Genomic DNA, 12,327 nt, shown 5'->3' with positions numbered 1-12,327 from the left:
TAAAATGGACTTCTAGTGCTTTTACTATCCATGTTTTCTATGATATACATATGTCTGATGACCTACTTGCCTCTTCTTCCACTTTAATTAAAAAAAATCATCAAAAAACCCACCATATCACAGGTTGTCTAGGTTTGATCTGACACCAACAAGAGGAACAAATCAACTTATTCTCTTGATGACTCCTCCTGCAGAATCACTAGAGACTAAGAATTCAATGGCTATGGACAACACAATTCACTAATCAGCAAGAAACAATAACCCTTAATTTTTGTACACATCTATGCCAGACACTAGGCTAAGTTTAGATCCATCCCATATAATTCTCACAACTTATAGATGAATAAAGTCAGACTTGAGGAAATTAATCACCTCCATGTCAACCAGCTCGCAAGTGGCAGAGCCAGAATTTGATTGCCAATTGGTCTGGTGGCAAGAGCTCTGGACTTGCCACGGCAGCGGTGACACTAAGTGCTGCCTGAAGCCTCACACCAGCACAAGCTCCTTTTTCACAGAGAAAATGAATTTCTCCAGAATCATGAGCGATTAGGAGACACGAAAGGAGGACTTGGTGGGGAGTGAAAGAGCTGATCTTTAGTAAAGTTCTCTGCCTCCTTGAAGGAGACTGAGGGGCTCTATAAGACAAGGGTTTCTCATTTGCATGGGATTGTGTGGCTCTAATGTGGCCCTCGGTGGCTCTAAAGATGAAGGAATGGAGGAAACTTCTCAGGTCATTTTTTATTTCTTTGAAAATAGAGAAATCTTCCAACCGCCAACCAACTTTTCTTTCTTGAATGTAGATCCCCCCCTTGTGGTAACTTGCTTCTTCTGCACTGTTATAGCCACCTTTTCTATTCTAAAATTCACCTTATTCTGTAGAGCAACCTGCCAAGAATCGTACTCCTGCCTGTTTTTACAACTAAAGGAAGGAGCTGAGTCTTCTAACAGAAAAGACCACATACCCTTAGCATTCTTTAGGAAAGGGATAATTCAGGTCACCCTAGAGGACATGTTGACTTTCCTGACTTGTTCTCTTATGAGTCAATAGGGTTAGCAAGGTCCTCAGTTTAGTCTTAATAGAGTATTGAATTGTATTAAAAGTTTTTGTAATAAAAAACTTTATTTTGGAGGTGAATTTATGTCATTAGTGTCTTATAATTCGATTTTTGTGCTATAAAAATTTTTGTTTACCAACGTAGTGGAGGTTGTTGCTTGAATCAATACATTAAATCATCTTTCTATAGTTCATTTTGTTCTATTCTCTACTGCCACTTTATTACTAGCTAGGAAGACCTATTTGAGAGAATCTGAATTTTTGAGAAGGAAACCACATAAAAGTTATAAATGAAATCTCCCAACTCTTAGACCAGACTAATTGACTAGATTACTGGTTTACTTAAGTGCTGCCAGTTTATCCATCCATTTATTCATTCATTCAACCAACATCAATTAAGGACTTACTAAATGCCTGATACTCTGGTAGGGGCTGAGATAAATAAGAAGAAGTCCTGTATTCACTGTATTAGTCCTGTACAGCTATATAACAAGTTAACTGAAAACTTAGCCGCTTAAAACAACACACATTTATGATCTCACGCAGTTTCTGAGGGTCAGAAATCCTGGAGCAATTTGCTGGGTGGTTCTGGTTCAGGGTCTCTTACTAGGAGGCAGTTAAGCTGTTGGCAAGAGCTGTAGTCATCTGAAAGTGCAACTGGAGCTGAAGGATCTGCTTCCAAGTTCACATCATGTGGCATATCTATAGGAATGCTCACAACATGACAGCTGACTTTCCCCAGGTGAGTGATTCGAGAGAGAGAGAGAGACTGGCCACCTATTCACAAAGGTTACATACCATCACTTGTGTTGAATTCTATTGGTCACACCAACCATCTCTGGTATAATGTGGGAATGAAGACCAGAAGAGGTGGAAATCAATGGGGGCCATCTTGGATGCTGGCTACTCCGGGTCCATTGTCAAGGTTGAATTACTGGTTTACTTTTTGGGGACAATTCAGGTAAATAAATTCCAGTATGTACACTAAAAAAAGTGGCTTAATAGGAAACTATACAAAAGGTAATGAGGACGGGGCCCTTTCCAGCCTGCTACCAACTCTGCCCCAAGTATAGCACCTCACCAGGAGAGCAGCCCCTCAACCTCTGGTGCTAACAGTCTATTGACCAGCTGCTGCTCAGGCAGACTTGCCTTTTCACCAAGGCTGGTTGTTGGCTTATTGCTCTACAGTGTTAACTGATAGCTTTGCCTCAGGATTTGTTAACTCTTTGTCATAATATAATCCAAAGAGATCTGGACCACACAGATATCCCACAGGACATCACACTGAACCATTACTTAGATGACATTATGCTAATTAGACAGGACAAGCACAAAGCAATTATTATGTTGGAAGCCTTGCCAAGACACGTGTATTCCAGGAAGTAGGAGGCAAACCTGATGAAGATTAGGGACGCAGGGGGTCAGAGGCATGCCAGATATCCCCTCCAAAATAAAATACAGATAGTTTGCATCTTGCATCCTTTCCACAAAGAAGAAGCCATAGAACCAGGTAGGCCTTTTTAGGGTCTAGAGGCAACATTCCACAGCTAGGAAAATTTCCTCTGGCCCATTTACCGGGGGACATAGAAAACTATCACTTTTGGGTGAGGACCGAGCGGGAGAGGGCAGTACAGCAACTCCAGGCTGTAATGCAATCAGCTCTGCTGCTTGAGCTGCACAATCAGGCAAACCTCATTGGAGGTATCAGTGGTGGGTAAAGGTACAGTATAGAATTTCTGGCAAACTCCAGTGGGAGAATGATAACACAGGCCCTGAGTATTCTGGAGGCCATGCCATTTGCGGCAGAGAAATAGATGCCCTTTAAGATACAGCTCGTGGGGGCGCCTGGGTGGCTCAGTCGGTTAAGCGACTGCCTTCGGCTCAGGTCATGATCCTGGAGTCCTGGGATCGAGTCCCGCATCGGGCTCCCTGCTCGGCAGGGAGTCTGCTTCTCCCTCTGACCCTCCTCCCTCTCGTGCTCTCTGTCTCTCATTCTCTCTCGCAAATAAATAAATAAAATCTTAAAAAAAAAAAAAAAAGATACAGCTCGTGGCATATTACTGGGTCCCGGAACACTTGACTTCGGGACACTGTTACCACATATCCAGAATTGCCCATGTTGAGCTGAATTCTGTCAAATCCACTAAGTAATGAAGTCAGTCGTAAAATGGGTAATAGGACAGAGGTCAATAAATGACAGCTCATGCTTGGGCCACCTGTTTTTGTAAATAACGTTTTGTGGAGTACAGCCATGCCCATTTGTTTATGTATTGTCTACAGCTGCTTTACAACAGCAGAGTTGAATAGTTGTAATAGAAACAGGTCCACACGGGCGCCTGGGTGGCTCAGTTGGTTAAGCGACTGCCTTCAGCTCAGGTCATGATCCTGGAGTCCCAGGATCGAGTCCCGCATCGGGCTCCCTGCTCAGCAGGGAGTCTGCTTCTCCCTCTGACCCTCCCCCCTCTCATGCTCTCGCTCTATCTCATTCTCTCTCTCAAATAAATAAATAAAATCTTTAAAAAAAGAAAAAGAAACAGGTCCACAAAACTTAGAATATTTACTATCTTCCCTTTTACAGAAAATTTGCCAAGCCTCTGGGCAGTTAAATGTTTAAATTTATAAGAAACTACTGAACAGTTTTTCTAAAATGGTGTTTGTCTTTCTCTATCTGGCTAATTTTACTTAGCATAATGTCTTTCCAGGTTCATCCATGTTGTCGTAAATGGCAGGATTTCTTTCTCATAGATGAATATTATTTCATTGTGTACATTTATACTGCATCTTCTTGGTTCATGCAGTCGATGGACACCTAGGTGGTTTCCACATCTTGGCTATTGTGAATAATGCTGCAATGAGGGTGGAAGTGCAGGTATCTCTACAAGGTACTGATTTCCTTTCTTTCGGATATATACTGAAGTGGGATTGCTGGCTCATATGGTAGTTCTATTTTTAATTTTCTTTTTTTTTTTTAAAGATTTTATTTATTTGACAGAGAGAAACACAGCAAGAGAGGGAACACAAGCAGGGGGAGTAGGAGAGGGAGAAGCAGGCTTCCTGCAGAGCAGGGAGCCCGATGCGGGGCTCGATCCCAGGACCCTGGGACCATGACCTGAGCCAAAGGCAGACGCTTAACGACTGAGCCACCCAGCCGCCCCTATTTTTAATTTTCTAAGCCTCCTCCATACTGGTTTCCATAATGGCTATTTTACATTCCCACCAACAGTGTACAAGTGCTCCCTTCTGTCTACATGCCCACCAACATTTGTGATCTTTTGTCTTTCTGATGGTAGCCATCCCAACGGGTGTGAAGTGATATCTCATTGTGGTTTTGATTTGTATTTCCCTGATGATTAGTGATATTGAGCACCTTTTCACATAGCTGTTTGATATTTGTATGTCTTCTTTGAAAAAATGTCTATTCTGGTCCTTTGATCATTTTAGGTTGGGTTATTTGGTTTTTGCTATTTTTTATAATTAATGAACAGCATGCATCACTTCATTTTATTTTATTTTTTTTTAATTTTCATTTATTTATTTGTCAGAGAGAAGGAGAGAGAGAGAGCACGAGCAGGGGGAGGAACAGGCGGAGGGAGAAGCAGGCTCCCTGCTGAACAAGGAGCCCGATGTGGGACTCGATCCCAGGACCCTGGGATCATGACCTGAGCCAATAGCAAACACTTAACTGACTGAGCCACCCAGGCGTCCCTATTTTTTGCTATTGAGTTGTATGAATTCTTTATGTATTTTACCTATCAACCCGTTGGTTTGTAACCCTCCTGGAAGCTTCCCACGTGCAATCTAAAATCAGCCCCCAATTTTCTCTTGCATTACAGTTCTTTTTTTCTTACTGATTTGTGGGAGTTACTTATATATTAAAGAAAGTAGCCCTTCATCTGTGATAAGAGTTATAAAATTATCCCCAGTTTACTGTTTGTTTTTTCCTATGTATGTTTTGCTGGGCAGAGTTAAAAAAACTGAATTTGATTAATTTTCTTTTATAGTTTAAGCACTGTGTTACACTTAGAAAAACCTTCCCTCTTTTAAGATCTCCCATGATGTTTTCTAGCCTCTTTTATGCTTCCATCTTTTATACTAATCTCTTATTCTTTTAGAACTTATTTTGATTTTAGGTATGAGAAGTAAGGATTCAACTTTATTCCCCAGAGAGCTAGCCACTTGTTCCAATACCACTTCTTGAATTATTGAGTCTTAAAATCTAGAATGTATGTTGAATTTTACCAATGACCTGTTAAGCATCTATGAACATAAGATTTTTTCTTTTAAACTATTAAGATATTAATTAATTATATGAACATTGAATCATTTCTTGTAACATCTTCCATTTCATCCAAGTTTTCAAATTTCTTTGCTTACAGTTGAGCAAAATTAGTCTCCTACAAATCTATAATTTGTTTTCTGTATCTGTGACTTTTCTCCACTTATTTTTTTATCATGACAAGGGTGCCTTTTTCTCCATTTACTTTTATTAAACTAGTTAACTACATTATTAAGTTCTTTTCTAAACCTCTGGATTTATTAGTTCTTTAGTATTAGTTTTCTTAACTCATTAATTTCTTCTTTTATTGTTACTAATTTCTTTATTCTGCTTTCCTTATGTTTATTTTTGCGTTTTTTAGCCCTTGAATTGGATGATTATTTTACTTCCATTATGAATTTGCTTATCAACCCTGCTCTAACTATGTCCAAATAAGCATCTGTATGTAGTGTTTTCAGTGTTTTTATTTTCTAGATATTTTGCAATTTCGGTTTTGACTTCCTCTATTTCCCAATAGTGCACTAAAACACTTATTTATTTTTATTTATTATTATTATTATGAGAGAGAGAGAGAGCACTCCCAAAGGACAGGAGCGGGTAGGGGGAAAGGAAGAGAGAATCTCAAGCAAACTTCGGGCTGAGCAAAGAGCCCCACCCTGGGCTGAGACTGAGATCATGACCTGAGCCAAAGTCAAGAATCGGAAGCTTAACCCACTGAGCCACTAGGTGCCCCTCAACTAAAACACTTTTCTAAAAAACTCGGGTAGTTTTAACTTTTTAAAATTTTATTTTAGTTATTTATTTCAGGTTTTTTAATTTTCTCCTTTCTTGAGAACACTAGAAAATCTGTGTTTTGCTCTTCATCCCATTTGGCATTCCCCCAGGACTCCGCCTCCACCACTGTCTCCAGCCTTTAATGAGAAAGGTCGGGAGGCGGGTTCTCCTTAAAGCGCGAAGAGAACGAAGGAACCCAGCGGGCCAGTAGAGGGCACAGCAACCCAGGACCCACAGGTGCTAAGGAAGGTGAGGGCGGACCCTGCGTTCCGCAGGCGCCACACCCAGGGGGCCCGAAGAAGCAGGGACCACACGCCCGCGCGTTCGTGGCCGATTGGCCAATCGTCGCCCCCGACGCCCCGCTCTGTCCTTTGATTGGTTTTGATGGAGACGCCCCCCCCCCCCCGCCACACACGCCAGAGAGGCCTAGAGCGAGACTCAGACCTGGACGGTGGCCCGTGGAGGACAACAGGCTTGCGGAACGGAGGCAAGGGTTTGCGGCGAGGGGGAAGCCGCTGGTGTACCAAGGAGTCGGAGAGGGACCGTGTTGTGGGGACATGGCCGCAGCCTCTGCGGTGTCGGTGCTGCTAGTGGCGGCGGAGAGGAACCGGCGGCTGCGAGTCCCGAGCCTGCTGCTGCCGCCTAGGTATCGTGAGGTGGAGGGGCGATGGATCTGTGTCTGGGACGGGGGCGGGCAGGGCTGGTGGTAATGGGCTCCTGCACGCCGCGAGAGGGGCGCAGGGACCGCGGGTGGAGGGGGTGGGGCGGGACCAAGGGAGGACGGAAGGAAAATCGCGGCCCCTTTCGGGGTGTCCTGCTTTCAGACTTGGCGTCAGGAGGGAGACATCTTCACACCCGGCCCTTCCTTTGCCTCCCCTTTTCCCACACCCCCCCCGCAGCCGCCTGCCTCTGTTTCTCCATTTTGGAGGCGTGGGGGAGGGGTGGAGCTGGGTCGGCCGCATCCACGCCGCCCTCACTGTCGCGGCGAGAGCGACGCCGGCGCGGCCGCTGCCGTTAACCTGGGGCTTTCACTGCGTTCCCTGCGTGGGCGTGTTGATAAACCCCGGCTCTGGTGAAGCCCGGACAGGTCAGCGACTTGCCCAAGCTTACACACGTAGTAAGAAATGGAGCCAGGACGCCCTCAAGCGCCTTTTGGTGCGGCTAGCCCCGGGCAAGTGTCCAGTTCAGAGTTCTTTCTCATTGCTGGAATGGATCAGGTTAAGAAAAGCAAATTTATCTTCCAGAGGGCCGAGAGGCTGTTTCGTCAAAAGTTCTTGGAGGCAAGTTAACTAACCTGACTCCAGATCAGTTCCAAATTGTGACTGTAAGCTTCAGTGACAATCACTTTGGCACCCTCAGGTTTCCAGGTAGCAGGCTTCCCTATCTTGCTTTGCTTCTTCACCTTTCTCCTCCTCACCTCCTTCTCCGTTCTGGAGAGACGGCATAGCTTAGGGCTGAAGGGCGCTCAGACTGCAGTCAGAAGCCAGGGATCTCAGCTTTGCTACTCACTAGCTGTGTGAGCGACTTTGGGCAAGTTAATGTCTCCGTGCTTCAGTCGACTTACCTAGGAGGAGGTGATGATATTATTCCTAGAGGAGATAATATTAGTACCTAGGATTGTGTGAGTTAAATGAATTAATGCATGGAAAGAGGCTCAAACAACCTTGTGCATATGAATCAATCCATAAATGCAGCCTTTGCAGACTTCCATTTGGGTCAGGTTTTTTGCTTGCTTTTGTTTTCCACAAGTTACTGTAGAGGTATTTAGATTTCAGTTACTTAATTTTAGGACTAGCCCCAGAGTATAAAATAAGACAGTTGGTAAAAGCAGTGTTAGTGCTCCTCTCTTTCTCCTCATTTTTCTTTTCTTAGGTTTCCAGGGCTCTTCTGGAGATTACACAGACCCATTTTCTCTCTCTTCCCTCTCCCTCTCAAATCTTCCCTACTGTGTATAGAACTGTTCTCAAGTACCTGTGATCCTGGAAAATGTTAGCGTTGTTAATGGCATAAGGAATTACAAATCTTGCCATGATAGCGGGTGGTTACATGTCTTGTAATGATTCTCTAGTAACTCAGAGAAAAGAAATCTGGTGGTGGGATTTTAGAAATGAGAATCAACTGATACAGAGGTTATCTTGAATTAGGGTGGAATTATCTCATGGAAGGAACTTCTTAATTTTGTTTTTTAAGCCATTGTTTTAAGTTGTGGCTTAGATAATGGTGAAAAATGGAATATCCCAATCAAAACATGGTTGGGATAGAGGATTATGTTAAGTGGTGTGTATGTATGTGATTGTCTGTCTTGACTAGAATGGCAGAAGAAAACTTCAGTTCAGCGGTGGCCTTGAAACTTAATCAGAGTTTTAAGCTGGATTTACCAAGAAGCAGCCATTTTATAGATCCATCTGTGCAGGACAGACCTTGAATCTTATAAAAAAAAGAAACACCAAAAACCTATCTGAAGAATAGGAGGATGCTATGAACTAGAAGATACCTTTTAAAGATAAGGGAAAACGACGTTTCTCCTTAAAGATCAAGAGAGTGAGGTCAGTGGAATTGGAAAGATGTGGGAAAGCAATAACCTCCTGAGGAAGCTGTCTTGTGGAACTCAAGTGCCATAGCTGTGGGTCTTCCCCCCCCAGCCCTTAATGGATGTCAGGGTCTGATTGAGCGTGCATCAGAGGCCAGTGACTGCCGGCCCCACTGTATAATCTCACCTCCTGCACTTCCGCCCCAGGAAAATGCTAGTCCTGTTCAGTTAACTAGTTATATACACAGCATATACATGCTACACATACATAGTTGCATAGAATCTAATGTACATTATGCTTTTTATCACCTGCTTTGTAAATGATCTAAAATGGTTAGTTCTTTATAACCATAGTTTTGCCAAATCTTCCAGGTATGGATGGAAAAGACGAAGATGGAATTCCTTCTGCAATTTGTTGTTTTCCCAGTGTGTTCTTTTTAGCTGACACCTGATAGGCATTATACTTTTTGTTCCCAGAGTGAATGTGGCCTGCTTTCTGTCAGCTCTTGGTTACAGTTTTGTAACTTACTGTATCAATAGGTATCATGGAACTTAAAAATTGTCTTAGACCTTAATGAACTTCTACCTAGTTAAGACACCTCAAACAAGTCGTTTAGCCGCCCTGGTTCTCCATTTCTTATTAATACAAGGACTCAGCTTAAATTATATACTTTGACAACTGAAAAGTATCTTCAAGAGCACCTGTTGGAGTCTCCTGTCTTCTGTGAGGACACTGAAGTCTGAGTTGTAAAGTGAAAATTGGGTCTTGAAAGAGGGAAAAAATCTTAGATGTTACCATAGTTACCATACCCTCCAAGGCTCAACCCCTCCTACAAAATCTTAGTATTCATGTTTTTGCATTAGGGGGCCATAATGAAAAAAGCCTGGAGAAACACTGATGTAAAGAGTCTTGCCTGGGGTCACCAACAGCTGGTCGGTGGGGGCTTTTCTGGCCCCATAGCCAGCATTCTTTCTGCTGCCCTTGATCAACTCCTTCTCTTTACTTCTCTGGGCTTAATTGTTCAAACCTGTCTTATCAGTTTTCAGGGGTTGAATTAGATCGGTATTTTTCAAGCCATAGTTTGACAGCGTATTTTATTTAGTAAACTGGAATAGAACAGAGAGTATCAAAAGGCAGGGAAAATCTTTTGTCACGAAACTTCTGTTTTGTGTGTGGAAGAACTTGTGAAGTCAAATATAGTTTTTACTTTGGGTTCTAGTCAAAAGAGTTTGAAAAAGCTGAACTGGATGTTCTTGAAGTACCTTGACTTTCTTCTTTTTTTTTTTTTTTAAAGATTTTATTTATTTATTTGAGAGAGAGAAAGGGAGAGAGAGAGCACAAGAGAGGGGAACAGGAGAGGGAGAAGCAGACTCCCCGCCGAGCAGGGAGCCCGATGCGGGACTCGATCCTGGGACTCCAGGATCATGACCTGAGCCGAAGACAGTTGCTCAACCAACTGAGCCACCCAGGCGCCCACCTTGACTTTCTTCTAATTGTTGGTGACTCTGTGGCCATAAGCCAGCCTCTGGAACGAGCAGGTTAGGTGATCCATCTCCATCTCAAGGACACGCCGTGCCAGGGAAAAGAGCCAGCACTGTAACTTCCGGTTTCTAGAAGAATTTTCTTCCCACAAAGAAAGTCTTAAGTCACTTTGTAGGCTTCAGGCTTAACGAAGGTCATATCTGGATTTGGTTTCAAGTCTTAAAAATTTTTGATTCTTTTGAAACAACAACTGATCTTGTGTATCCTGTTTAATTATAATTCCATTTGGATTCATTTGATAGGAGATGGACTTGGAAGCAGAGAACCATGAAGTATGCAACAACAACAGGTACAGTCTCTGCTCTACTTGGCTTTGCTTCAGATTGTGAAATGTTAAATTCCTTAATTTGTGTGTGTAGAATTAGTTCTCATATATTTTTGAAGTTTGGGATTTTCATGATCATTTTCTTAGTAAGTATTGAGTCATGGTTTCTACCTCTTTTTATGTCAGATCTCTCTTGTTGTTGGGTCTAAAACATATACAGAAATAATTGAGAACATTTAAATATATGTTGTTATTTCTGCCTCTTTGATCATCCGTAGTGCAGTGAACTGCAAAGGCATAACTGTGATGGTCTAAATCAGTGCTTTACAACAGTTCTGTTAAGTAGCAGAATGTGTTGTCAAATAAAATGTTACATGGAATTCCCAACTCCGAAACATATCTAAGTGTAACTTGTGGTTGATTGGATGCAGCTTCCTCCCCACAAGACACACATGCATACGTCATCCCAGCAGCTCTTGTGACAACTCAGGCTCTCTCGATCCCCATAGAAAGACCTTGTTTTAAGTTACATAACCGTACTTTTTGAGAAAAATAATTATTGTAAACTGCCAGGGAACATTCATTTTATGTGTGATGATGGAAGTGCATTTTACATAGTGACACAATCAAATGTCCTCATGGCCCCAGCGCCAGTGTACCGGCCTGGTCCTCACTTACATTGCGAGAGAGCCTCGCATGTCTGTGTATGTGTACGGGCTAGAGGCGGTGGGCAGAGTGACTGAGACTTCAGATTCGGGAGTGAAGCTGACCTAGGTTCCAATCCTGGCTCCACCATTTCTTTTAGCTATATTATTTCAGGAAAGTTGTATCTCTGAGTTGTAATTTCTTTATCTTTAAGATTGATACGATAATAATAGTATCTACTTCGTGGGATTATTGTGAAGATTTAAGTCCAGAGTGAGTTTTTAGCACAGGTCCTGAAGCATAAGTACTTAATGAAAGATTAATTACTGATGGGGGCTTGGGGCTATTGTAATTTGACCTTTGGCATTATCAAAGCATCTTTTCATTTTGAGTTGATGTTAATGAGGGCATCTTGAATTTCAATGAAGAGAAAAAAAGGCACTAATATTAGTTAAAATGGTTATTTGAGGCCTGCTGTGTTGATTTTACCAAAACAAATGTTTATCGGCTGGTTCATATCATGAGATGGTTATTTCGCTTCCTCATTCTTTGCTCTCTGGTAACATTTGTGTGTGATTTTCATGGTGTTTTAAACAGGACGAAACATTGCCAAACTCCTCATTGCAAACAGAGGAGAAATTGCCTGCAGGGTGATACGAACAGCCAAAAAAATGGGTATACAGTCCGTGGCTGTGTATAGTGAGGCCGACAGGACCTCCATGCATGTCAACATGGTATGTTGTTAAAAACTGAAAGTCAAATTTTGTAGGCGATTGGCTTTTTTTATTGTGTTGGTATTTTACTTCTTTATGTTGACAGTTTATGTTTGTTGTGTTAACAGGGCACAAGTGGGTAAGTTCTCTCATCCCTGTTGGGAACGGTTTCCAAACATAACACCAGTTGAACGAAACCGTTTGTTTGGGTTGTGTAGTTGACTTACGGGCAAAGTCCTGTCTCATCAGGGGTTGGTTAAGACAGTTCACAGAATGTGGCCACAGATCATACTTTGAGTGGCACATACCCGGATCCCCCATGTACAAGAAGGATCCAGGTTCCAGTTTTAGCAACTACCACTTACTCACCAAGGGATCTTCGACAAGTCACTTAATGTTTCTGAGCCATGGCTTAACTATAAGATTATAACTAAAAGGATCCTACTCCCCTGAGTGTTACCACTTGTTACTAGCTGTTTTTCACCAGCCAGAACCAACCATGGATGAATTCAACTCTTGGTCTTCCT

At 42.6% G+C, this 12,327-nt stretch overlaps 1 protein-coding gene across 3 annotated transcripts in view; it reads left to right on the top strand.

Moving 5' to 3' along the window:
* Nucleotides 1-6,519: 6,519 nt before the first annotated feature.
* The window catches only part of MCCC1 (methylcrotonoyl-CoA carboxylase 1), a 60,357-nt gene continuing 54,549 nt past the window's right edge, over nt 6,520-12,327 (top strand). The window contains exons 1-3 of one of the 3 annotated variants that reach the window (XM_034999658.1): nt 6,520-6,750; nt 10,420-10,466; nt 11,685-11,821. In XM_034999658.1, coding sequence (XP_034855549.1) covers nt 6,662-6,750; nt 10,420-10,466; nt 11,685-11,821 — 273 coding nt within the window. In that variant the 5' untranslated portion in view covers nt 6,520-6,661. Of the gene's footprint in view, nt 6,751-10,419; nt 10,467-11,684; nt 11,822-12,327 lie in introns of those variants that run through there. The other 2 variants (XM_034999659.1, XM_034999661.1) reach the window with 2 other exon arrangements.

Source organism: Mirounga leonina, unplaced genomic scaffold (genome assembly GCF_011800145.1).
Source record: "Mirounga leonina isolate KUSES-001 unplaced genomic scaffold, KU_Mleo_1.0 Mir_115, whole genome shotgun sequence".
NCBI lineage: Eukaryota > Metazoa > Chordata > Mammalia > Carnivora > Phocidae > Mirounga > Mirounga leonina.
Note: the sequence above shows the minus strand (reverse complement) of the source record. Positions and strands in the feature narration are given on the sequence as shown.